Source organism: Tachypleus tridentatus, chromosome 3 (genome assembly GCF_004210375.1).
Source record: "Tachypleus tridentatus isolate NWPU-2018 chromosome 3, ASM421037v1, whole genome shotgun sequence".
Classification (NCBI taxonomy): Eukaryota; Metazoa; Arthropoda; class Merostomata; order Xiphosura; family Limulidae; genus Tachypleus; species Tachypleus tridentatus.
The window spans coordinates 7,698,938-7,724,951 of record NC_134827.1 but is presented as its reverse complement, the minus strand read 5'-3'; the positions used below and the strand labels follow the sequence as shown (position 1 = coordinate 7,724,951).

General features: G+C 29.3%; 1 protein-coding gene across 13 annotated transcripts in view; it reads right to left on the bottom strand.

The window, feature by feature from the left end:
• LOC143246287 (uncharacterized) overlaps window positions 1–26,014 on the bottom strand; it is a 106,013-nt gene that overhangs the window by 13,350 nt on the left and 66,649 nt on the right. For 8 of the 13 annotated variants that reach the window (XM_076492745.1, XM_076492752.1, XM_076492754.1 and 5 more), the window contains 9 exons: window positions 23,313–23,366; window positions 19,417–20,962; window positions 15,666–15,859; window positions 14,468–14,526; window positions 13,657–13,790; window positions 11,779–11,872; window positions 10,598–10,679; window positions 4,969–5,039; window positions 616–773 (listed from right to left, as the gene is read on the bottom strand). In XM_076492745.1, coding sequence (XP_076348860.1) covers window positions 616–773; window positions 4,969–5,039; window positions 10,598–10,679; window positions 11,779–11,872; window positions 13,657–13,790; window positions 14,468–14,526; window positions 15,666–15,859; window positions 19,417–20,962; window positions 23,313–23,366 — 2,392 coding nt within the window. Of the gene's footprint in view, window positions 1–3; window positions 258–615; window positions 774–4,968; window positions 5,040–10,597; window positions 10,680–11,778; window positions 11,873–13,656; window positions 13,791–14,467; window positions 14,527–15,665; window positions 15,860–19,416; window positions 20,963–23,312; window positions 23,367–26,014 lie in introns of those variants that run through there. The other 5 variants (XM_076492746.1, XM_076492753.1, XM_076492751.1 and 2 more) reach the window with 2 other exon arrangements.

The window sequence follows — 26,014 nt, the reverse complement described above, 5'->3', positions numbered from 1 at the left end:
ACCAAAACATTTATATTACTATCATTAAACTGTACCAGTAAGTTTCTGCTTGAAATCTATTACCTGACATTTGACACCATGATTATTAGGCAGCGATTGTAATAACAAATAATAACAGCTCTCATCAGCTTAGAAATGTGAATATCATACATATTATCCCCACATATTAAGAGTCAGTTGGTAAAACTCACCATCATTATTTGCTGCTTGAAACATTCAGTTGTCAGGACAAAATTCTGTGATCTTGTTCTTCAGTGCTAACACATTTAATGTTGATCACAAATTACACAAAACTGAGGTAAGAAAAAAGTTTAAGAAACCTATAAAGAAAGCTAATATTCTAAGAAAGTCAAGTATTCACAAAGATAATGACATTATACATCTCTAACACTAAGACATCCTGCTCTTTTGCACAGTGTATTAGACACAAGTCATAATTCTGAAACAATCTTGGGCAAAAGAGTAACAGTAATACTTGAATATTCCTTTAGCTAATTAACAAATTTGATATTTCTTTAAATATATAACATCTATGAACTCACAAACATTTCATAAAACACTTCAGAATTTCAAAATGTCTTTCTGTAGGTTTAAACATCATATTTATTAGCATACCTTGTTTGAAAAAGATATTCAGCTTGGTCAGCAGTATGAAGTCGGAAGACATGCTGTTTCTTTGTATAATCTAGGGCTTTTGTAGCCAAACAGTGGTGCATTCGAATAGCATTATGGAGACTGTCATACAGTTGATTCCTTTTGAATCCATGTTCATCCTGTCGTTGTAAAAGGTAAATGAGTCAAATTTGTATTTTATAGCATTAAAACTAATTTCTAAACTGTTGGATGACGTGAATGTATTTGAGTGTTGCAGTTTTTTTTTTTTAATTTTCTTTACTACAATAAAGTTAACAAATCATAGCAAAGTTTCATTCTAAGTGTAACCTTTCAAAAAAGTGCTAACATTGAAATAAATTACAATAAGTACTACTGTTTTCCACTTCTTTATTAGGACATGCAGTAAAATATGAAAAACAGGCACTCTGGTTTTATTTGTAGAACACTATAAAAAAAAATGGAGGAGTTTTATATATCAAATGAATCCACTTGGCATATAAAATGTGAGTCAGCTGAAACACATGACGAGATGAATAATGAAAATGCCCAAGCTTACAATCCCATACACTTAAAAGTTTTTGGAATATGAAAACTTTAAGACTTAATTACTAAATACTGGAAAATTTCAGAACCTAAAATAATTACTCCTGTTCTCAACTACATTGAACTTTAACAATGGATTTAAGGGTAAAAATAAAACTGTATGGTTTTAATTTGAGAAAGTACTTATATATTTTAAAATATAAATGTTAGAAATTTATCAGCCAAACTAATCCAACATTCAGAAACTAGGAGTATAATAGCAGCATGAGAACAAAACTGATGACTAATGTATCATTGCTCATTCTGTGGTAAAATCTAAGTTGTAAAAAAAAAAAAATCTCAAAATGAAACAAAACATCAGATATAATGTAATAAAATCATAAGTTTATATTTACATTCTTTATCAAACAACAAAATCAGACACAATTACTAGTTTCCTACCACTATATTGCACTGATGATTTAGTTCAAACATTCAACTGGAATTATTCTCAACTATTTATCCTAAATGATTCTGAAAGAAGGTGCAACATCTCAAAAACACTCTAATCATAAATGGGAAGTGGAATAAAGCTCCAGAAAGCAGTGTTTAGTACAAAAACATTACCTGAAGATGTGTGAAATCACAATCACAGCTTTTCATTTCAAACCATTTTATCATTCAAAAAGCTGTAAATACTTGATATTAAAATGGCATTTTAAATGATATTCTATACGAGCTGGAGAAATAATTCACAATTAAAGAAAAAAACATGAAAATTAATCATACTCAAACATGTTTTAACTATTATGATATATAGATGTGAATTTTATACTCTCGGCTCACAAGTTACATAATTCTGTTGTTTTCTTTAAGCAACGAAGACTATATGGGTATCAAATGCAACCAAGAAATGTCTTAAAACTAAACTGTTTTCTATTCTGAGAACAAAAATTAAAGCTTATTCAAACTTAAAAAGTCCAAGTTTTTTTGGAGAAAAAATTAAAATAATTTACACAGGTTCAAAAATATAAAAATGAAAAATAAAATAAAGCTGGCTCTACTCTTCCAATATATGCAAATAATCCTAATTTATGAAGAATTAAGAAAGCAGATATGACTGCATGTATGTGTACACAACTATTAGAATGTTCTCAGTTTTTTGAAAACACTCAAGAAAGTGTATAAAAAATCCTCTCTTAATTAAGTGAGTTCAACTGTTTTCTATTCTGAGAACAAAAATTAAAGCTTATTCAAACTTAAAAAGTCCAAGTTTTTTTGGAGAAAAAATTAAAATAATTTACACAGGTTCAAAAATATAAAAATGAAAAATAAAATAAAGCTGGCTCTACTCTTCCAATATATGCAAATAATCCTAATTTATGAAGAATTAAGAAAGCAGATATGACTGCATGTATGTGTACACAACTATTAGAATGTTCTCAGTTTTTTGAAAACACTCAAGAAAGTGTATAAAAAATCCTCTCTTAATTAAGTGAGTTCAGACTGTTAGAAAGAAAATGCTTCAAATTTACTGAACCATGAAAAGATAATTCTACATATTTATATGAAGGGTATTTCCTTAACTAAGCTTAGAACTTTTTAGTCAATCATTAGATGCTTGCTCAGCTTGAAATATAATTATTGTTTTAGTGAAAACATATAAGGTTTTTAACTTCTTATATATTATTAAAAAACACACTATTATTTTATTTCAATGTCAAGAAATGGTTCAAAACACAATCCTGTAATCACTATGTGAAGCAAAATCTTAAAACTAAAGCAAACTGTGAGAAGTTATCCAGTAGTGATCAATAAAAGAATTTTTATTTATATTTTTCCACCAGTATTTTTATTTAATATTTTGTAAATTAAAACTAGAATGTAACATTCATTTGTATTTAATCATAGATTTATTAGTTAGCCATGGACCAAGCTAGTATACAACATTTGAAAATGTTTCAACTTAGGTAAAAATATAGTAGAATAGTAGTTGGTGAAAAAGGCTTCAATTCTGTGAAAATGAAATGTCAGTAGCTTTCTTCAGGAAGGGGGGGTATATATATATATATTTATATATTCAATATTCTTTGTGCCCTTCCTTAGATAAATATTTTCCATTTGCTGGTCAATAGTTTGTTTTCTTACGTTTTTTGCTGTTCACTGTTTTAAAGTGTTAAAAACAAATGCAGAACACTATTTAAACATCACAAGGCATTTCCATGCTTCTTGTACTTACAAGTGTTTCAAGTGCAATACATTATGCCAATGTCGATGTGACCATAACAGTGAAAAGGAAGAGAGAGAACAAAGTTTCCATAAAGATTACAATGATAATAAGAAAGCTTTGTGGGTTTTTTTTTTGTGTTTGATTAGAAAAGATCATATTGCCTATGATCTTAAAAATGGTGATTTGGATGTTACCTTCTCCTTTTATCATATGTTGTAGAGACTATCTTGTTATTTTGTCTCTTACTACACTTACTAATACACATCTGGTTATTATTTATGCTGAAACATTTAAGTTTCTGGCCAAATTTACACTAAGACAGCATTTATCCTTACCAAAATGGGTCAACTTTAACAATCACTCGTGAAGTTGTATCAAAATTAATTCTAGTTTTTGTACTGGTTTTGGACTCTTTTAACCTCAGTCTAAGCAATACAACAATCAAAAGTGAAAAACCTATGCTAGTTGTTCTGATGATATGAAAGCTTATAAAATAGTTTAGAAATTTTTCAATGATCAAGTCACAAATTGTGGGTGAAGTAATTTTCAAAAAAAATTTTTTGAACATTTAAATTTTTAAGGGGCCTAATATTTAAAAATGGAAAATACTATAATTTTAATCCTAGCCTTTAAAGTATTACTAAATTATTTGTTTGAATTAAATTCTGTAGCAATGAAAACAGATCAAGTATTTACAATAAAAGAAAGTTTGATCACCTCAATTTAGAATTGTATTAAAATATTTTGAGTTTATTTTAATAAGCAACATATTCTGTGTGTAATTATATACTTAAGAGAAAAGTGTTATACAAACTTCTGTGAATGCATATGAAAAGAAAGCATTGTCATTAACTGAAACATAAATGAGTTTTAATTGGTTTTATTTAAGCCAGAATTTCATTGTAAGGCTTCATTGAGGTGAACAAGATAACTGCCTACTGATTTAGGCTTATATAAAAAGATTTCAAAATAATTTGAGTCTTTAAAGTCTTTTGCACAAGCCTAAATCAGTTGGCAAAGTATCTTGTTTGCTCCAGTGAAGCCGTAATAGTAAAATGTTGGCTTAAATAAAGCCAACTGTGTTTTCTAGTGTAATAGGTTGTTTTATTTCTCCTTTTAACAATGAACAGAACTCTCCAGTTTGCACTACAAAGTTTAAAGTTGCTTAAAGAATGAGCTTTCTATGTTTTGATGTTCTAATCCATTCTTACCTTGTGCAAGTAGAGCACCATGTCTCGTAGAGTAACATAAAACATCTTCCAGCCTTCATTCTTACCTTGTGCAAGTAGAGCACCATGTCTCTTAGAGTAACATAAAACATCTTCCAGCCTTCATTCTTACCTTGTGCAAGTAGAGCACCATGTCTCTTAAAGTAACATAAAACATCTTCCAGCCTTCATTCTTACCTTGTGCAAGTAGAGCACCAAGTCTCTTAAAGTAACATAAAACATCTTCCAGCCTTCATTCTTACCTTGTGCAAGTAGAGCACCAAGTCTCTTAAAGTAACATAAAACATCTTCCAGCCTTCATTCTTACCTTGTGCAAGTAGAGCACCATGTCTCGTAGAGTAACATAAAACATCTTCCAGCCTTCATTCTTACCTTGTGCAAGTAGAGCACCATGTCTCTTAAAGTAACATAAAACATCTTCCAGCCTCTTTTTCCAAGTGGAGCTTTTTCACATAAAGAAATAAAAAAATAGCATTCAACTCTTATTATTATACATAAACTAAAACTTCAAGTTATTGTTAATAGTTGATACAGCAATTCCTATCAAATTAAAACATGCCCTGTCCACACAGGCATGCAACTGCAAACCTTTATTAAATAATGATCAGTATTTTCACAGCTGTATTTTGCAAGAACAGTGTGTACCTATTAGATATAAAAAATGTGATAATAAAATTAGGCATTTAACAAAAATTGAATATACCAAAACCTGCCACTTTGATTTGGTACAAGCATTGTATTAATTGAAGTAGTATATTACTATATTTGTAGCATCTACTTATTTGGAAAACGTTAAATGTATAAACAGTTGTTATTTAAATTGTCTAATAACAGTCAACACAGAAATAAGTAAAGTAAGTAAAATATGGAGATCTGAAAGACCCCTTAAAATTACACAAGTTTTATATAAGACTAAACAACAATAAAACATGATTGGGCAATTATAAAAACTAGCTGACTACTCATAACAGTGTTCACTTAGTGTGCCAACAATTAGTAGAGATGACAGTGCATGGTGGCTATAAGCAATTTGCAGCTTCATGTAGTAAAATCTGTTGATTTTTGTTGGGTTTTTTTTCCAAAATACTCTGTAAACGTTGAATCTGTGTCTGATCTCTTCACTTTCATTTTTCTCCACTGTGCGCAGCAAATTTAGCTGCCCAATTTTTTTCTGTGCATTAAAATGGAGAAAAATAAAGTTCTCCATGATGGGAAACAGAGGCAAAATGGGAAAATCATGACCCCCCCTCCTATTGCAAATATGCATGCACACAGGATAAAACTTTTGTGAAGTTGGAGATTGCACATAACTTAATAAAAAAGATTTTTCCAGTACCATCATGTAAGCAAGAGTTTCATTATTGTACAAGTAATAAGTTAATCTGATTTAAACCCTAGATATACATAAGTACATGAATATGTTTTTATTCTTTGATATATCAAGTACACAATTTAAAAACCTGCATGAACACATGATCTTTGTGTCTAAAAACAATATCTCATCTATAATTAAAATGAAAGTGAGAAACAATGTAATATATAATTGCAGAAACAAAAAAAAATAAAACATTTGCAACAATATTTTTTAAGAACTTTGTATTCTGCCAGGGCCAAGTCTAAATGCTTGGCTTGCTAAATTATGAAATATGAAAAAAATTCCAGACTGACTTTCTTTTATTAAGTTCTATAATCAACTTATTCACATTAAGACTTCATTTGAAACAGAAGATATTACAATGTTTTAGGAATTACATACGACTCTGATGAAGTTAAAAACTAAAAAAATGGAAATCCAGTGCTCATCCTAACCTGGATATTTAGCTTTCATTGTTCTTTGTTTTTGAAAAGAAATAGAAGAAAAGTGATGATCGCTCTTATCATTACCAGGTAAAATTCACTTCAAAATTCTTATAAACCTACCATTTAAAAAACATGTCTTGGGTGTTAGGTCATTAAATGAGAAGAAGTACAGGCTCACAATTGGGTTTCTACTATATTTCTAAAAACACATGCATTGTGAAATTTCCAGCACACATATTTACTAAAAATTTCACCTTGCTATTAAGCTGAAACATAAAAAGATTAATCAGGAAATTACATATCCTCACCCTGCCACTCCTTTTTGAGAATACATGCATTTGTATTGGATAACATCAAATATCACCTTCAAAAACTGAAAAAAAATCCTTCTCAGCTCCAAAATGATCAATGATTGAGATCATTTTTTTATGTAGTGTGATGAGAAGTCTCAATTTTAATGTGCCCATGAAGTTTGGTACAAACTCAATCTCTTTACAGAGTTATTAAACCCAAACTGAAAATGCTTTATTTCCCCATTATAAAAAAATGATTCAAAGCTGTCCAGAAACCAGATCCAAATCAAATTTGGGGAAGACTGTCCCATACTGACTTCACATATTGTGTAAAGAAGTTGTGTACACAAGTCTATTTATTCTTTGGGACACATGCACAGAAACACACAGATAGATAAACATGGACCAAATTGTGATATCCTTTCCTCCCCCTCCTCTGGGGATGAGGGTAAATAAGCAAGTACTGAACAATCTACTTATAGATAGTTCTGTATATTAATTTTCATATTCTAGCAGTTATACGTTGTGACATGGCTATTTACATTTTTTTCAGTTCTTGTATTTAAGAAAAAAGTCACAGTCTACCAAATTGGAGAAGAAAAATTATTTGATCACTTGTAATACAATAACTCTTACTAAATGGTAAGAAAATAAACAAACTTCTTCAGTAAGCAGTTAATTTCTTTTCTGTTCATAAATTATCCAAAAGGATTCTTAAGAAAACAAACTGAACAACATTAATATTTTTATAATTTGATTTCTTGTAAAGGTTTAATCATGCTTTTATAATTTTCTTTTTTTACATCATTTAGTCACGAGAGGAAAAAAAAGTACATTCAGCAACCAAGATTTAAAATAACTACTATCAGTCCTTGTCAAAGTAAAAAACATTTATCTCCAGCTTATTGTTTATAAAACAGGTTGTTTGTGTGAGAAACTACAAAACTTTTCATGAAAAACTTTAATAACAAAAAGAGTGAAATGCAAGAATAATACTATATGCCATGGCCATAAAAATACATCAATTAAATCATTAGATTAACCTTTATTAAGGTACCTTTAGTAAGATGATGATTCAGCAATTTTTGCAAAGTAATATTAGAAAAATAAATATAAACTATATACGAATTTTAAATTGAAATTAAAATGATGAATATTTTGTTTTAGGATTCATGTAAAATATCATCTGCTTTAAGGAACCAGGTCATAAAAGAAAGGCAATTAACATGCATTTACAAATGTATAGAAGATAAATTAGTGGCTTGAGAAAAGATCATAGAAAAATGATATCCAGGACCTTTCATACCTTTGCTAAACTACTGCTTCTGACATTTTTGCTTTAGTTAGTTTCTTAAAGGGAGACATTCTATATATAAATGTCAGAAAAAGCACTACTTCAGATTAAACTTCAAAAATCTTTATATAAAATATGACAATAAACTAGTGAAAATATTGATTACATTAATGTTGGGAAATTTGTAATTACAGCAATTACAAATACAATCATTTCTAAATGGTGTAAAAACAATCTTAGTTTTGGGAAGATAAAAATAAATAGTTCTTGACTAGCTTAGGAGATATAAGAGCTTTATCTTATACAGCATTTAAACAACATCAGTTGATTATTCAGACATTTTTATTAAACACTTTGTTATGTACAATATTTAAGAAAAATCCTAGACAAAGGAATGTCATACAAATTCAGACACATTATTTCCAGGACTTCCCAATAGTGGGTTATACTTTTTCCATTAATAACTACAACTTGACACAGTTCAAAAATATATACAAAACAAAGGTTTATATACAGAATGAAAGAACAATGCCAGGCAATTAAAATGTAACTCAGCTTCAAGAGAGTTACATTTATTATAGATTGACCTAATCCTAAAAGGTCTGCCTCTTTTCACAACAGCAGGGCTTTCTATCTTTCACTTTGACGTTCTTCAGTTTATAATACTTATCTCCATAAAGACATTAACTTTCATAACTAGTTTGATGCACTTTTCTGTATTGTTCTAAAACAGCCCTTCTATCTTTTTCATAACAGTAAGATCAATAAAACAGTACTATAACATATGGAAATGAATCCTACATCTGCACACTTGAGTCTTCAGATCAACATTTCATTCAAGTCTTGAATACACAGAAGGGTTATGTGTTGTCTTTATTGTGAAGCTGTATTTTTATTATTTCCATGTTTATGTGTTCATTTTTAAAAACACACACAAAACCATTACAGCATATCTTAAACCCCAGTTACATTCTCAAATCCTTTATTTCATACTACAATGTGAACAAATTTTTTTCTTTGTTATTAGCATTAAGAATGTAACCTGAGAAATCATCATTTGCATTTGCAGCAATACACCCTTGTATTAGCATAAGCAAACTGTTTCATTAAATAGCATTAGTTCTCTAGCTGGATTAAAGTAGCATTGACCCGTAAAACTGGGCAAATTTACATACAGAGAATACATTATTAAACATATGTCATAACTTTCAAGATAACTACAAAACACAAGTATGATGTCACAATCCCTGAAGGTACACATAATTAATGCAGCAGGGGTAAAGAAATACACAACATAAACTGCTTTACCACCATAACTTAGAAGTGATAAAAATGTGGAAATTGATACATTGGGTCTTTGTGAACATCCTCATAGATTAAATTAAACATTTAGCAAATTTTCAGCAACATTAATTAGCTATGGGCAATTGATTATAATTAATGCTGGTAATAAAGCTCATAACAAAACAACTAGTAATTTGCTAAATTTCATGTTGATATTCACTTCATTGATGCAGTTATTTTACTAATAAATTAGTTATCCCAACATAAAACTCAGTTTTGAGAAAACAGCCTTTAAGACACATTGACTTATTTATATTGAAGAGGGTTAAACTTTTGATTTAGACTAAATGTGACAAATGTAATATTTGAAATAATGGGGATATTCTTCAAGGGTCAGTGATACTTTTAGGAAACAAACAGCTATGAACTACTGTTGGATGAAACTAGTAAATATTAAAAGCTTGAACTGAATAATGCAAATCAAATTCAATTAAGAGTTAGATTCAAACCCAGTTGATTATATTTTATTAACTAGCATAGCACAGAAATGGCATCAAATTCTGGTAACTAGAGTTTTTATAACAGTAGTATGTAGTTAAAAATCTGAAACAGAGGTAAATGATATCACCTTCTCCATCTTATATATAAGCCTTTGTCCTCCTTGCACTTTCAAAACATTTCATCTGGTGATAACATATAAATGTTAGTGATACAACTGTGTGTATGAAAGACTAAAAGTATCCAAATTTGTTTAAGTAACTCAATATAGAGTAGAAAATGGTATGAAGCTTATATTAGTATCCAGTTTATCACACTGTAGTTCTAATAGTTTAATTTTCAATTCTAAATTACTTAATGTACAGTTCATACATTGTAAATTCTGACTTCCTAATAAAAAATAAGTTAAAATCTTGGTTAGTTTGAGCATACTTTCAGGGTAGATGTACAAATCAAATAAAACACCTGACAAGAGTTTTTAGAATGCAACATATGAGTATGAATCATTATCAAGACATATTAGTATTGCCCACTTTTAGTTTTTATCACACCGTGTTACTATAGTACAAGCATTTTAGAAATGAAAATTAATATATTGTACAATAAACTCTAAATGTAGGGTCTAATTGCAAATTTGTTGTGAAGTAAAGAAATGATTTTAAGATTATTAATTTTGCTATTTATGGAACAATCTCTTGCATGAAACTTCTGATATTTTGTTACTCTACAAAGTTAAATAATAACCTAGAAATTATTATTAACTGCATAAATTGAAAGTTTTATCTTTTGTTTTTCAAAATATATACAAAAGAACTAATGATAAGTCCCATACTTCTCTTTCCACCAGGGTCCACACAACACTTCCTCATGACATACCCCTTCTTGTACTCAGTGGCACAACTGGGATTAGGCACCTGAAATAATATTATTTGTCTAAAAAAAAAAAGGTTACAAGCTGAAGGAATCCAAATCTGCTATCTATAAATGTGTTAATGTACACCTAACACAATTAATCTGGCTTAACAAGCATAAGATATAGCAGCAATCATACATGCTAAGCTATCTCAATGTCATTTACTAGTAACTGCCTGCACAAAGGATAACACAAACAAGCTAAAAGGTTTGATAAAAGTAAAGATAAATTATATTTACTATAACATTATCAACTGAATGTGGTTCAAAATGTTGATAGTTTTATTCAATCCTACAGAACAAGTCCTTTCAACAGTAAAAAGCAAAATATTATCTTTTACAAAGAAAAATGCAGAAATTTTATCAGTCAACTACATGCTACATAACAATTGATTTGAAGTTAACTGTGCCGAAACACACAGGAACTCAATAATAAGTTCTTTTCTTTTTAGACAGTACTTGAATTTTTTTGGATACAACATCACAGGACACAATATTACAACACAGGGTTCGGTGTCACAATACTTATGATACATACAAGTTACTGATAAAGAATTAATTTTACCAGATTCACATCTCACTGAAACAAGTTTGAGTTGAGCCCAAGTGGAGAGGTCTAAAATAGGACTAAACAACCCTTTCTTGTCTAAGAACTTGTACAGTACTTTAACTGCTAATTGTTAGATAGTTACTTGCTTATCTGGAATCTCAGTTTGCAAAATGTAAACAATTAAGAAGAACATCTGTGAGAGATTTATATGATGTTTTTCATAATTTTAAAATAACAAGTAATTCAAAGAATATTTTGAAAACTATATTTAGACTATCTATAACAAATGGAACATACAATAACCAGAAGAATACAACTACTTACACTATATCAGATCAAAATAACTATGTTCTCTTAATCTCAGTTTTCACAATTTATTAATAACACTTGAATCCATAACCAAATACAAAGAAAAACTGTGATGTCATGAAAAAATAAATTATTCCAAGTTAAATATTTTTTTATATATTAATTAAAACAAGTTGACTGAATAACATCATCAAGAAGTGTTTGTGTTTGTATAACATTATTTGACTTCAAACAAAAGCTACCTCTAAAAATGGATTTTGTCCTATATAACCTTGTCGTACATCTTGAGAAGGTCGATGACTTCCAGACTCTCCCTCTCCGTCATCTTCCTCATCCCTTTATAAAATAAAATTCAGGTAAGTGTGGACTCTTATGATAGTGAAGACATTATCCATTTCATTTTTTTACATGTTATACTAAGTTTAGCCATTGAATAACATAGAATATTTGGTGAAATTCAAAAAATAAATCTATAAAGCCCTTTAATCATTTCTGAACAAGGATGAGACTTAAACAAATGCATGAAACTTAGCACGGGTTTAGTTTTCTAAAATTTACATTATGAAATTTTCAAAATATTATTGCAAGACACTTTGGTTGAACAAAGAAAAAACAACACATTGAAAATACTTCCTTTCATTTGAGAATTTCAATTGTTCTTTTGTTGATTAGTAAATTCCATTTTGTGTATCCAATCAACTTAATCTGGATTCATTTTCAGAAATGTATTTATTTTCAAACTTTACTTTGCATATTGCTCTAGTTATGTTACAATTTCATGATACAAGTTAGAAAAAACACTACACAAACTAACAATTATTTATTGGTGACCAAAAACCCAACCTTTAAAAATGGTATCAGGTCAGGCCAATAAAAATATTTTTTACTCACAATATTCTTGGTCAAAGCAAATTTATATCTAATACATATATTTTATTTTCAATAAATTATAAGTTCTTTTGTGTATGTGTATTATACGAATACAATGAATTTAACAATAGCATTTAAGAAATTAGAAAATTAGTACCATAATATTTTGCTGTCACTACTATACTCTCTAAGACTAATAAGACTTGTATCTTGCCATAAATTTGAAATAATATAATTTGCACAAAACATTTTCATGAACAAAAAGAAAGTCTAAAGACATTATAAAAAAGTACAGGTTTGTATCTTTTTCCAAGTCTTCTAAGCTGCACACTAAATTTGTTGTTCTTTTCACTTTCTCATAAAACCAAAAATTACTTTTTAATCCAATTTATTCACTTTACACTGACATATACAGCTTATAATATGCTCTATCAACTGGCATTTGAGCTTTGGCTGTAATTATTTTAAAGGATTTGTTTTCATTAATAGTTGTTCCCATCCTTTTAAGGCCTCACACCATGTGACAAAAAAGAAAGACACAAGAGAAACATGACTTGGCTATTTGAATTTTCAAGGGATGATGGTTTCTTGGCATATAAAAACCTTTGCTTCTAAATGGACAAGAAAATTCTACAAATATTGATTAGTGTATAAGTGTAAATAAATGTTAAAAATCAACTTAAACTATACCTGAATAAATACTGTTAAAACATTATTATTATTACTCAAGTTCTTAAATTCTATAGGAAGGTATACACTTGATACCTAAAAGATGTTCAAGAATTCATAAAGAGTTAAGGTTCTGAGTTTTAATATATATACGAATAAAACAATCATAAATATTATACTCTTAAGATGTCTAATACATGTGTAATTGTTTGATAGCTGATTTTTTCTTCTTCTGGTAAAGTTACATTTTCATAGTTAATACTTGGATAGATTACATAAGTATACATCTATTCAATAATATATAACTTGAAAAACACACACCAAAATATAATTTATGTAAATACACTGTAAGTTGTGCCTTAGTGAGTTTTCTTGCATTGCAACTATAATTTATCTTTGTATCACTTTGCTTTTATTCACAGTTTGATTCTAATGGCCTTGTGCATTATAAATAGTTTTATAAAAAGTTACTTTTATGAAGTACAAATTATCATTTAACTTTATAGTTCATATATCCTTTACAGTAAGTGTCTTTACAGACAATATTTACCCAAGAAGAAGCTCAAACAAAACACACTTACACTGCCCACTCTAAGGGTGATGATTTGATGGAATGATACAGAGCTTTCAGAACATCTCTTGGAAAATTTTCACCATCATTCAGCTCAGAAAGATTTTCTATGAACTCCAAACAAGTCATCAGCCTCCCAACACTCTGAGAAAAATGTAAAAGTACTTGAGCATGTATACAAAATATTTTTATAACTTACAGAGTATGAAATGAGTTTAAATTTACAACTGCATCAATATTATTCCTTTAAGTTTTGACAGTTATTTAAATGTAGTTAGATATATTATGTCTGAATGCCACATCTAAATTACAGTTGTATCTCCCATTATTTCAGGAGAAACATTAAAGTCTTTACCTTCACAACCTCAACAATGATGTTATGGACACATTCTATCACGTGTTTCTAAACATCAGTTGGATGAATACTTAATTACAAAGATAATCATATGTTTAATCAGGTTAATTGAAGTTTACAAAATATTTCAAAATTAAATTTTTATATCTTGAAAACACTAAAAGAAAAAAAGTTAAGCAATTAGTAATCACAAGAAAACTGAGAGAAATGATCCAGCAACACTCACAGCTATATAACTAAAGATATTTTTATAAGTAAGAATTATCTGAATGTTCCATCACTACACACAAGATGTTGATGAATATAATGATAAAATAATTATCACTAAAGAATTTTTCCACAGACATTTTAATAATCATAAAATATAAACTTATTAAATATTCTATCTTCATAAATTTGAAGAGCAAATTGCCATTATTAATTTACTATTAGGCATTATACTCTAGTAACTGATTTGTCCCCTTACCTCACCATGTAAATCACTGTTTAACAACATAAGTGCACAAGTTAAAGTATGGACTGCATCTGTAAAAACAATGTTAGCATAATAATTTTAAAAGTAATTGTAACCTGCAAAGTTAAATATAATGTACATTTTATGATAGTAATTATCTAAATGATTTAAAAATATTCCTTAAAGTTTCTAACTAAAATTCTCAGTGTAGAACTTTCTAAAATGTGGAAAAACATTTGTCATTTGTCAAGAGGTTTTTCATTAAACTATACCTAACTGAATAATTATAAACAACAAATGTATGGCTATGTATGGTTGGAGCTAACTTTGTTTATCATGCAAGGCTAAACTAATACAAATAGTTTAAAGTAAAAAGGTAAAAAAAAAAGAAACTGAAATAACACAAGATAAATATTTTATGTCAATATGAAAGTATATTCATGAATAAATATAAAATCTTGAGTATAATTTTTAAATTATCGCACAAACATACAATGACGGATACAAAAATTTGCACTGTCACAGCCCATATATCTAGTTAGAAGCCTAACAAGACTTTATTTGTATTTCAATAAGCCCTCTCTATGGTCTGAACACATTGATGATTGTATCAAAGCCCTTTACATTTGGTTATTAAATATTCTTAACTTGAAGTTAAGTGGTCCATAAACAAAGATCAATAACAGAAATAGAAATAGTCAGATGTGATAACAACAATAATACCAGGTATTGAGTAATGTAACTCCCTCAAACTTATGAACAACCAAAAGCAATGGGAAAGTAACATGTGGTAAAATCTATAAATTTATATTTTATAACTATTACATACACATAATATCAAATATGTCAGTATTTTCAGATTAAGCTATAGACTCATGAACTTCATTTAATCTTAACTACTTGATATCAAATATGCAAGTAATATGAAATTCAAGGCAAGCTGATTCATAGTGAAAAACCTTCCCAATGACAATCCAGTTGCAGGACCTTCAGAAATAATATAAAATTATAATAGTCCCTCACAGTAAGTATTCTTAAAAAAAATATTTGAAATTAATTCATTTACATCAAAATAAAGACTAAAAACCACATCAAATGAAGAGTTACAATCCTTCAAACAATATTAAAGTAATCTTAGACTACCATAATTAAAGGAAGATATGCTCAAAGAAGCACCCAACAAGAATAAAAATACTTAAAAAATATAAACCTTGTGACTTAAAGGAGCCAGGATTACAATCCAGGTAACGCTTAGAAAAGTGGACCAGCACTCTTTCACGTTCTTGAGTTTCTCCAATTAGACAAAACTGTTTGAGAAATTTTCGTAGTGCAACATCCAAAGTATCATTGGTAAATTCAAAAAACCTGAGATACTCCTCTGCCACTACTCTACTGAAGTCATTACTGAAAATAAAATAATAATAATAAAAAGACAATGAGCATTTGGTTACACAAATACATAATATTAATGAAAATATCAAAATAGATTAGAGTTAACCAATTAAATAAGCATACAAGTATGCATATTAAGCATGTACTATTCTAACTTTAATAAGCTAATATTGACACAATATATTGTGCTTAAATAAAGATATAAAGAATTTCATTATGCACTATAATGAACTGTTAACAATGCTATCAGATACTGTGGTAAACATGTAAATTGAATAAAGTTGGTAAAGTCAGATGTAGTTAAACATGGTATAATTCCATCCTAATACTGATGAAGTGAAAATTGAAAACTGTGATGTTTCAGATTGATAATTTATTTGGTTGGAATATTCACAGCAAGCAAGAAAGAACATCAATTTCAGAATGCATACTTTCAGTTTTTACTCATTCATTAATATCTTAAAAACTCTGTAAAAAAATAGTGTATCACCTTTAACACTTTTTTACAAACAATGAAGGTAGCTAAACAAACACTGTAATCTATGCTTGTTGTCTTGTATATATGTAATGGTTTTAGTAAAGAAATAACAATCAATTAATTTAGTTTGTTAAGTGTTAAAGTTATATTTGTAAATCGTAAGGCCCACAGGGCCAGTTGCTTTCAATCTCCAGTTTCAAGTGGCACAAGTAGATGAGAATGATGAGACATTTCTCCCAGACAGCCTAGTTCATCACAAATAGGCTAAATGTTGCTAAAAGATGATTAACTGCATATGACAGTAATATATTCCAACCAACAAAAAGTAGAATAAACAAAATTTATTCAAAGATTGTTTGAATTACCTTTAACAGAAACAGGAGTTTGAAATAATTTAGAACTAAGTCCACATATCCATAGTAGACACTAAAAGCTCTGTATTACTTACCACCAAATGGGCAAAACTGTTAGCTCATGCAAACTAAATTCAAAGAAAAAAGCCACCTTAGGATTTCATCATATACTACAATAATTATAGCTGGAAAGCCTTTTATTCTTCTTAAGAAACTCTGTTATAATAAATCCATTACACTAATGAACATCCAGTTGAAATATGAAAGAAATTAGAATTTTTCTGTTTTACTTTCCTGAGTTTTTCAATCAACATTTACAGAGTTCTACAAATATCATCCAATAATCCAAGCAAAAGAAAGACATAATAAGCAAATGCTGAATATTCTATTTATGCTTTTTTTAATATTAATTTACTACCAAAACAATCTACCTACTCAGAACAAAACTGAAAAAAAAAACAGCCCAGTAAAATATTAACCAGACATTGTAACTTTCATTCATACACAGGAAAGTGGGTAATTTAAAGCATTTCTTACTGGCACTGAAGGGAAACATTTTAAAATTAACATTTTATGTTTTCATTGTGATAAAACAAAAAAAAAACAGTTTTTTTGTTTTGGTCCAACCAATCTTATATTCTTCAGAGGTTGTCAATTTCTTTATTTTCTATCTGTGGAAATGGAAGTGATAATAGCAACTATTTTTCTCTTAACAGTTAAATACAGATACAAAGTCCCATGCATTAAAACCCTGTCAAAACTGAAGGTTATAAAATGATATGTAACTTATGTGATACTCTCTGGTGGACAAAATTAAGCTTTTAAAATAACTTTGTGTTTGCCATACCTAATAAATATATGTGAAGAGTATTTCCTATGCAAACTGATTTGAAATTATTAAAAAGAAATATGGATTTTTTATGAATTTTCTGTGAATATTACTGTCAAAAAACAATTTTTTTCTAACTTTATTAACTTTCAGGTTATTAATTAGCAGCTGCAGTACACAGCAAATTATCTTGTGGTATTTGTGATGGCACATGGTAACTAAACTCTTCCCATTAATCCTTCATTTTAAAACTGTAATTTGTTTACTAAGTATGGACAGACAACAGGCAAGACTATTTACTGTTCAGATACTAAAAAAAGAAAGAAAGAAATTTATGATTCTATTCCAATCTGTAACATCATCTAATTAACAATTATTAACTCACTAACAGTTTGCTGTTATAATTTTTTCGATGCACTCATAATCACGAGAGAGAGAGAAAGAGAACATTTCAATAAATGTCTCTCATAAATATGTATACAAGAGTATAGAAAAATTTCATTTTGAATAGTTATTTTGTGTAAATAAAAATTTAAAACATAGCCATAAGTCATGCTACAGAAGTTAGCTGAAAATACAATACCTTGGAAACTGAAATAACACGTTTTATTGTCTTTAATTATAAGTAACTTTTAATACTACATCTCTAACAAAAAAAATATCTGAATAGCTCTGTGAGATAGAAAGCTTCTATACTTATGTATGAAGGAGAATGAGACATTATAACTAAATAAGATGGAGTAACAGCCAAACAAATCCTAAGTGTGACACCCACACATACCACTGAAAAACTAGGCCAGATTCAGTTGTATTTTCAAAATATCTTAGTGTAATGCTCGTGACTGGACACCAAACCACACATAAAATAGTGAGTAAGACAATATTCTTTGTTGCATTAGGTGTGCTGTGCCCATGAAGGGTATCAAAACTTGGTTTTTACAACTGTAAGCCTACTGATTTATTACTGAGCCATGGGGTGCATAACAAACAAAATTCCAAAAATTGTGTAAGATAAATAGTGTAACATTTACAAAATGAAAACAAAGCACAAAATAATGCCTTAATTGTGAAACTGTACAAAAACAAAATCTAAATTATTACTTAGAGCTTTATTTATCAAGGTGTTTTGCTTAAAAACATCTTAATTTTTAATTTCTACATTTCTCATCTTACACTTACACTAATATTCTCTTCATAAACATATGATTTATAAAGTAATTACACTACAGATAAATTGATTGTTGCCACATATGCTTGTGCAATGTAATCCTTTACTATAATATACAGTTTACTAAATTTAATGTAAGTTGTGATTAATTTCAATACAAGTCTTTTTAAACCTATTTTATATTTTAGTACTCCTGTTTTAAAATAGTTTTAAAATAATTTGTATTGAAATTAATTACAATTTACATTAAATATAGCAAATTCTGTATTATTTGCTCATAATTCTAACTGGACTTAGTATAGATCAAAATTAACAGAACTAGCCATCAGCTGTCCTTCAAATGACAATGTTCATATAAGAACATTTACAAATCACTGTTTTCCATGCATACGTTCATATTTCAAGACCTAAAAACTTGAGCACTTTTAAATAGCTGACTATTCTTCAGGTACAGAAAAAGTCATCTATTCAAAACAAATCAAATCTCTGGGTCTTTTAAAATCTACTTGACCTCTGTGGTGATCTTCAGTGTTAATTCTTTCATCACTACTTTCACAGCTACACATTAATTTTCAAGTTTTTCCTATTGTTTTTAGACAGTATTATTTTTGTCATCAGTAAAAATCTAAATCCTAAAACTCACTTAAAACTGATTTATTACTTTCAATTACTTTAGAAGCTTAGTCTTACTGCTTACTTTTACAAATAGTAAGTAAGTGAGTTTTCATCAGATAAACTTACTTTTTACTCAAATGCCTCGAAACATCCGTTTTTTTAAATCCTTCAAGGTTGTACAGTCTTTTGGCTAGACGTGAGGCAGAGGGCATGTCTATAGCTTTAGGACTGTAATGAAAACTATGAAGACTTTCAATGTCAGATTCATCATCAGTTGGTGGGGAAACAGTTTGTCTTGTGTCATCTTCTGTAACTGTTGAAGTTGGTTCTTCATCCTGATTATTTTTAAGTTCTTGATATGGCATATCTTCAATAGTGCTTTCAGAGGTTGTCGATGGTGAACGATCAATATTTTTATCAAATTTCTCTTTAATATCAGGTTTGGATGTTGATGAGGAACTACTTTTAGATTCAGGAGACCGAGGCCATTCAGAGCTCACATGTAAACACAGTCGATTTTCACCTATAACAGATTTTGTAATTTCTTTCTCACTAAAATTATTATCTATAGTTGGCATTTCTTGTCTATTAACTGTTTCACTGACTAGTTCATGATTTTTGACAGATTCCTGAACATTTACATCTACAACCCAGTCCTCCTGCCTCAGGTCCTCAGATGGTGATAAATTGTCTATTGGTGAACTGAGATCAGAGCTGCTTATTGGGAGTTGCTCTGTGTCTTCAGAACTGCTAAAAGCTGACATTATTTCACTGCTACCTTCTGTTTCACTGTGATAATCTCTTTGGCCATTCTGTGCAAAATTTTTAGATGATTCAAATGAATTTCCAATGTCTGGGAACTTTCCATCTTCATACAAATCTGTATCATATTGTTGTGTTGTATGGTTCTGACTTACAGATTTCACAGGGGAAACTGTCTTACTGGAAGAGGATGAAGAACAACTCTTTGGAGATGTCAGAGGACTGACAGGCAATTCTCCTGGTTTTATTGGAGCATTATAAGTCCACACTATCCTCTCATTTGAAGTGTCCTGTTTAGTGTCGAGAAGAGTGTTTAAAGAAGAAGCCATATCATCATCAATGTCAATATTTACAGTTGTGACAGAAGCCTTTTGTAAATGATCCTCACTTCTAGAAGTTCTAACAAAGCTGCTATTATAACTAAAACTACCTTTCTTTTCTGAAACTGGACTATGAAATTTGGGAGCTTCTCTTTTTGTTCCTTTACAACGAGAGCGATACTCACTATCCTCAGGACTTGCTGGTGTTGAATTATGGGTGTAGGATGAAGGTTCTATCCTTCGATTCTGGGGTACTAATGAGCATGAATGAGATGTCTTAGCATTAAGATTGATAATGAGATCCCCTGTCATCATAAAGGCCTCAAATTTAGGTTGTTTGGTCTGAGACCTGTTGGATTTAACACTTTCTGTATCAGAATCACTTTGCTGATATGTGGAATCATGCCTTGGTGAAGGTGGAACATTTTCATTATTTTCTTTTGCACCATTAGCTTCAAGAGAGTCAGACTTTGGGGGAGAAACCCCATCACCCATGCCATGATGATCTTCATGGTGGGATGATTTATGCAAGGCTTCCATTTCATTGGAGGCAGAAATATGCTGCCAGACCTTTTCCTTTGTTAAAGGATCTAATAAAGAAAGAAATATACAAACAAATTAAGAATTTTGTTAAAAAATATCTTATCCATTCGTCCTCTGACTAACTTAAGATAAGTTTAATGGTTTACACCACATCTAACTACAACAGAAAGCTACATAGAGCACAACCAGAAAAACATTCATAACAGTGATCAATCTAAAAGGAAAATAAGAACAAAATCTTATATCCAATATTAGCATTTATCTACCCACAGAGAATGAACACCTAATATTTATTTCAATAATCAAAACATTATTTATATGACACTTATTTGCTGTATGACATAACCAAAACAGCCTGTTACTTTCTGGTAGAACTTACTTGGTTGAAAGACCTTAGTAATACTTAGAGTAAATAATTTGTAATAATGGCTTGTAAGAGTAATACAGCTGTATGATTCATCTATTCAAATTAATATCTGTTAATTAGTAACATTTCTATTGTACACATGCTTAGAACTGGAAAATATACCGAGACATATAACTATGAAAGAGGAAAAGGTTTCATAAAACTTAAACTGAAAAAAACCCATTAAAATGCATGTTGTACCAACGAAATATTTCCTTTAAAATACATAAATTTCAATTTATTATACATAATTGATTTTTTTCAGTTAATAAATTCCTATTTATAAATGAAACTCACATTTTTAAGATAAAAAATGCACACTGAAAAGTGCAACAGAACTATAGAAAGCTGCCATTCTTCATGAAAATAGAATATATAAACACCTTAACATCAAGCATTTATATATATGACACAAAATCTTAGAGGTATTAAGTGGAAATGTGGTTAAAATACACAAAGAGGACCATTTAGTTTAACACCTTAGTGTTTTGCAATATGAATGCCATAAAAATATGCATATATATATATATATAATATAACAGATGCTTTTAGAAAGGTTAAATAAGTACCCACAAAAAATGCATTAAATAGGGTACTTTCATAAATGAAAAACTTATAGCTAATGTAACAATAACCCAACCACTAATTGAAAAATAATTTCTATAAACTAGCTTATAGTTCCAAGAAAAATGTCATTTCCAACTCTTGCATATTAAAACCAACATTTTCTGTGATGGTTAACAAGCTTTCTTTAATTCAGAATAATCCATTGTAAGAAAATGCTTAGATTAAAAAATATATATACATCAAACAAAAACCTGATTTGTTCAACAAGTACCAGTAAACCTTTTTTTGTTACTGAAATTATAAATAAATTTATTTTAACTATAATAATGATTCCTGATACCAACTCAATATTCAGGTGAGTAAAACTCTTAAGATAATTACCCACAATTTTGAATATTTTCATATTAACAATTTAAAGTATTACTTAAAGAATACTTTTTTTATACAAAGTTTAAAAGTAGCCCCAACCTCTTAAATGAGGTTATTCATATACTTCATTATTGTAAGGAAACTGAAGCAAATAACCTCCTGGTACAAAGAAAACAAGATAAACAATACACTTTCACAAGCATCAACTTAGTTACAGAAGAAGTAAACATACTAAATTTTCATAACAACCACAAAATGCTTCTAAAGAACATTCAAAGATTTCTTGAAATAAATCTGTTTCTTTTTACTTTTGGGTAAGTCAGGAAAACTTGATTTTCAAAGACTGATTTTCTGAAACTGATAACATCAAATTTGATTATAAGGATTTCACATAAGTTTGAAGACAACTTACATAGGAAATGAAGAAAGTTTTATTACCACTTTAACATATTAACAAAGATATAATAATTCACAAAGGTAATGTCATAATAAAATGTCCATCCAAACTACCCTGTAAAATTTACTCTCAAACATCTGAATATAACAAACAAGGTAGAAACATATCTTAGAAAACTGACATTTTGCTACCAGTTATTTCACTGTGATCATGTGAATCTTTATATGTTAAACAACTGGAATTAGCTCTAAATTTATCTGACAATTATTCAGTGAATTTTAATTACATTTCACACTTTCAAATATAATAAGTTATTTCAATCACCAATAACTTGACCTTTATTCCTCCCAACAATGTTTTAATCAAAGAAAAAGCTGTCAAAAGTTAAGGTTGTCAAATTACATGCATTGACTAAAATTTGACCACAAATCACTCACATCCAATAAAATGAAAAAAAGCAGAAAGAGAAAAATGAAAACTAAAGAAGATTACAAAAAATTGATAATAAAGAGCCTAGCTTTATGACATCAATCCACCTCTGATGTCAAATATCCATTTTGCTCAATTCTTAAGCACACTCTTGGGTCCTTTAAAATGTGTAAGATACACTGACTGAATTGTACGTTTATATTCATGAGTTCAAGACTAAAATCCTTACCTTTTCGTACTTTTAAGTCGACTACATCATTGGACAGCCTCAGACATTTTAACACTACAGAAATAAAATATTAATGGTTAACTAAAACAATAAATAAAAACAGACAAAATAAATAAAACCAAAAGAAAAACAAATTTAATAGCACGATGTCCACAGTCTGAAATATTTTACCCCTTTAGCCAACCTGGCTAAAGCCAATGTCTCTGGATTTCACAGTCACATACAGACCCTTCTTAATGTTATATGTTGGGAACCTATTTAACTAAAATTTCTACTGAAACAAAGTTACTTAGAAATTATTTCAGGATCCAGCTTGGAGGATCAATACATGACTTCAATAAGCCTAGTTACTCATTTTCTTTTTGTAATTTGTCTCTTTAACAAAATTTTTAGTAAAAACCAAAACAAAAATAGAACCATTCACTTCTCTTACATAACTTTCCTGAAAGTTCAGCAAAATCATATAAATGTAAGAGCTGAGTGTTTAATCAATTACCTATGGCATTGAGTGCATTGATAAGTGTCATGTAAGATATCTGAGTAGTTAAAATACATTTAAATCTCTTAATGTTCATAAAAATAATCAACTAATCAAAAGCAGTGTTTTATATTATTACTATTTTTTTCTTATTCTAGCTCTTTAAGTCTTGTGAAAATAACTGACTAATTGAATCATTTCCAAGCACATTTTGCTATCACAAACTAACAGAAACAACATACTGTTTTTTTTGTCACAACGAGAGATAAAGTCTTTATTAGTTTTACAACCAACTTATTTTTTTAATGCAGTTACCATTATCAGGTCTAATTTCTTTACTGGCTCATCTTCACATTTTAATATTTATTTATATAACCAATTTAATACAGATATGCATAATTCTTACATTTAGATTTCAATTACATATAATTTCAATGCATTAGTCCTAAATGTATTACTTTTTCACTTTTGATATTAATGTATTTCACATTTGGTAACATATCTATTAGAGTGACCAGATGTCTTCAGAATGCACAGAATACCCCAGTTTTGTTATGGAGACATCAAACTGTCAGTCACATTGAATCATGAATGTAATTGGCCTACATGGCATGCACATTATTGTAACACATATATTCCTGCAACCAGAATCTCTTGAAAGTTCCATCTGTGTCTAGTGGGAAACCAAGGTCTACACAGGTCTGAATGTGGAGACAGTTAGCACAGTGCTCATCATCAAACACACCTTACATAGGCATAGTCATAAACTAAATTTTTGACTATTTATGAAAAAAAAAAACAAAAAAAACAGCTTCTATGTTCCATTCTTTCTTCACAAAAACATGTTCATAAAGTTTCAAAGTAATGTCAAAACCTAAAAGTAGTATGATTGAAAATATTATGGATCTTAAGTAAATCCAGGAATTAGGTAGGTTGTTTTAAAATCACTGGATAAAATAATCAATTAAAGATTTAATGGAAATATAATTTATCTATTTTTCCTCATGTGGTTTGTGGCTTTCATAAACAATGCCAGTGTTAATATATTTAGAAATATTGTAGAACAGTTTAATACATTTAGTGTAAGTTAAATAAAAGTTTAATTATTTCAAATTTGTAATACCTATTTTGAAATTAGGTGCATGGACTGGACTGTCTCAATTTTCTGTTCTGAAATCTGATTATAATAAAATTAACATTCATCTGTAGTATTCATAAATTATTAATCTATAGCAGATAAAACACTTAAAAACTAAAGTTATATAGATTGTAAGGTGATATGTATATGTTATGGTAATCTGAAATTATATGCTGTTTAAGCTGTTCAGTTATTTTACCTACTAAATACCATGTGATCTGTTTACTTCAAATCCCTCCTACAGGTTCACTTTTTATTTTTTTCATGAAAATAAACACTGCATACAATTCAGGAAAGGTTTACTGGTTCACAGCTAATATTTAGCAGATGTGAGCCAGGTATGAGAACAGATACACAGTGGTGTAATCTTTTAAATTTTTTCTCATGTAAATTGGCTATGAAGATAAATACAGACACTTAAATCAGTCTTTCAAAAACCAAAACCACTCCCAACAATAGGTACTAAGCAAATGCAGATGAGCCTTAGCATTTTCTTAAATAAAAAATGTATTTCCAGTTATACTTACTGTCCCTCACACTTCAGCTATTACTCAACTGCTAGGGTTTCTTTCCTCGGCTCATCTAAACAGCAATCTGATTTTTCTCACTTGCTCCAGTCTTTTAAACCCCCACTTAATTGCCCTTGATAATGTCTCTCTTATCACACTCTTTACCTTCATCATTGCACCCTCCATCCTGGTACTGTATACAAGAACTTCATTCAGATAATATTATCCCTTTTTCAAAACTGACCACATTCTCTAACACTGGTTCTTAGTGGGGTGGAAGGGTAAGTGTGTGTGACAGGAGGCAAATACATTTCTGATTTAAGAAAATGTGAACTTTCAAAACATATTAACCACCACTCACACTACAGGTAGAATCCTACATTGCTAAGGTGGAGTAACTAGTGAGGAGATCATTCCTACAAAATGCATCAGCATAAACTGTGAACATCCCAAGAGAAGATAAGTACCCTTGTGGAGAAACTAAACTACATCCACAAGAGGTATGCTCTTCATCTGAAACCTAATTCATGTGCTATAAATGGAACTTAACACAATCTTCCAATACTATTGGCCAGGC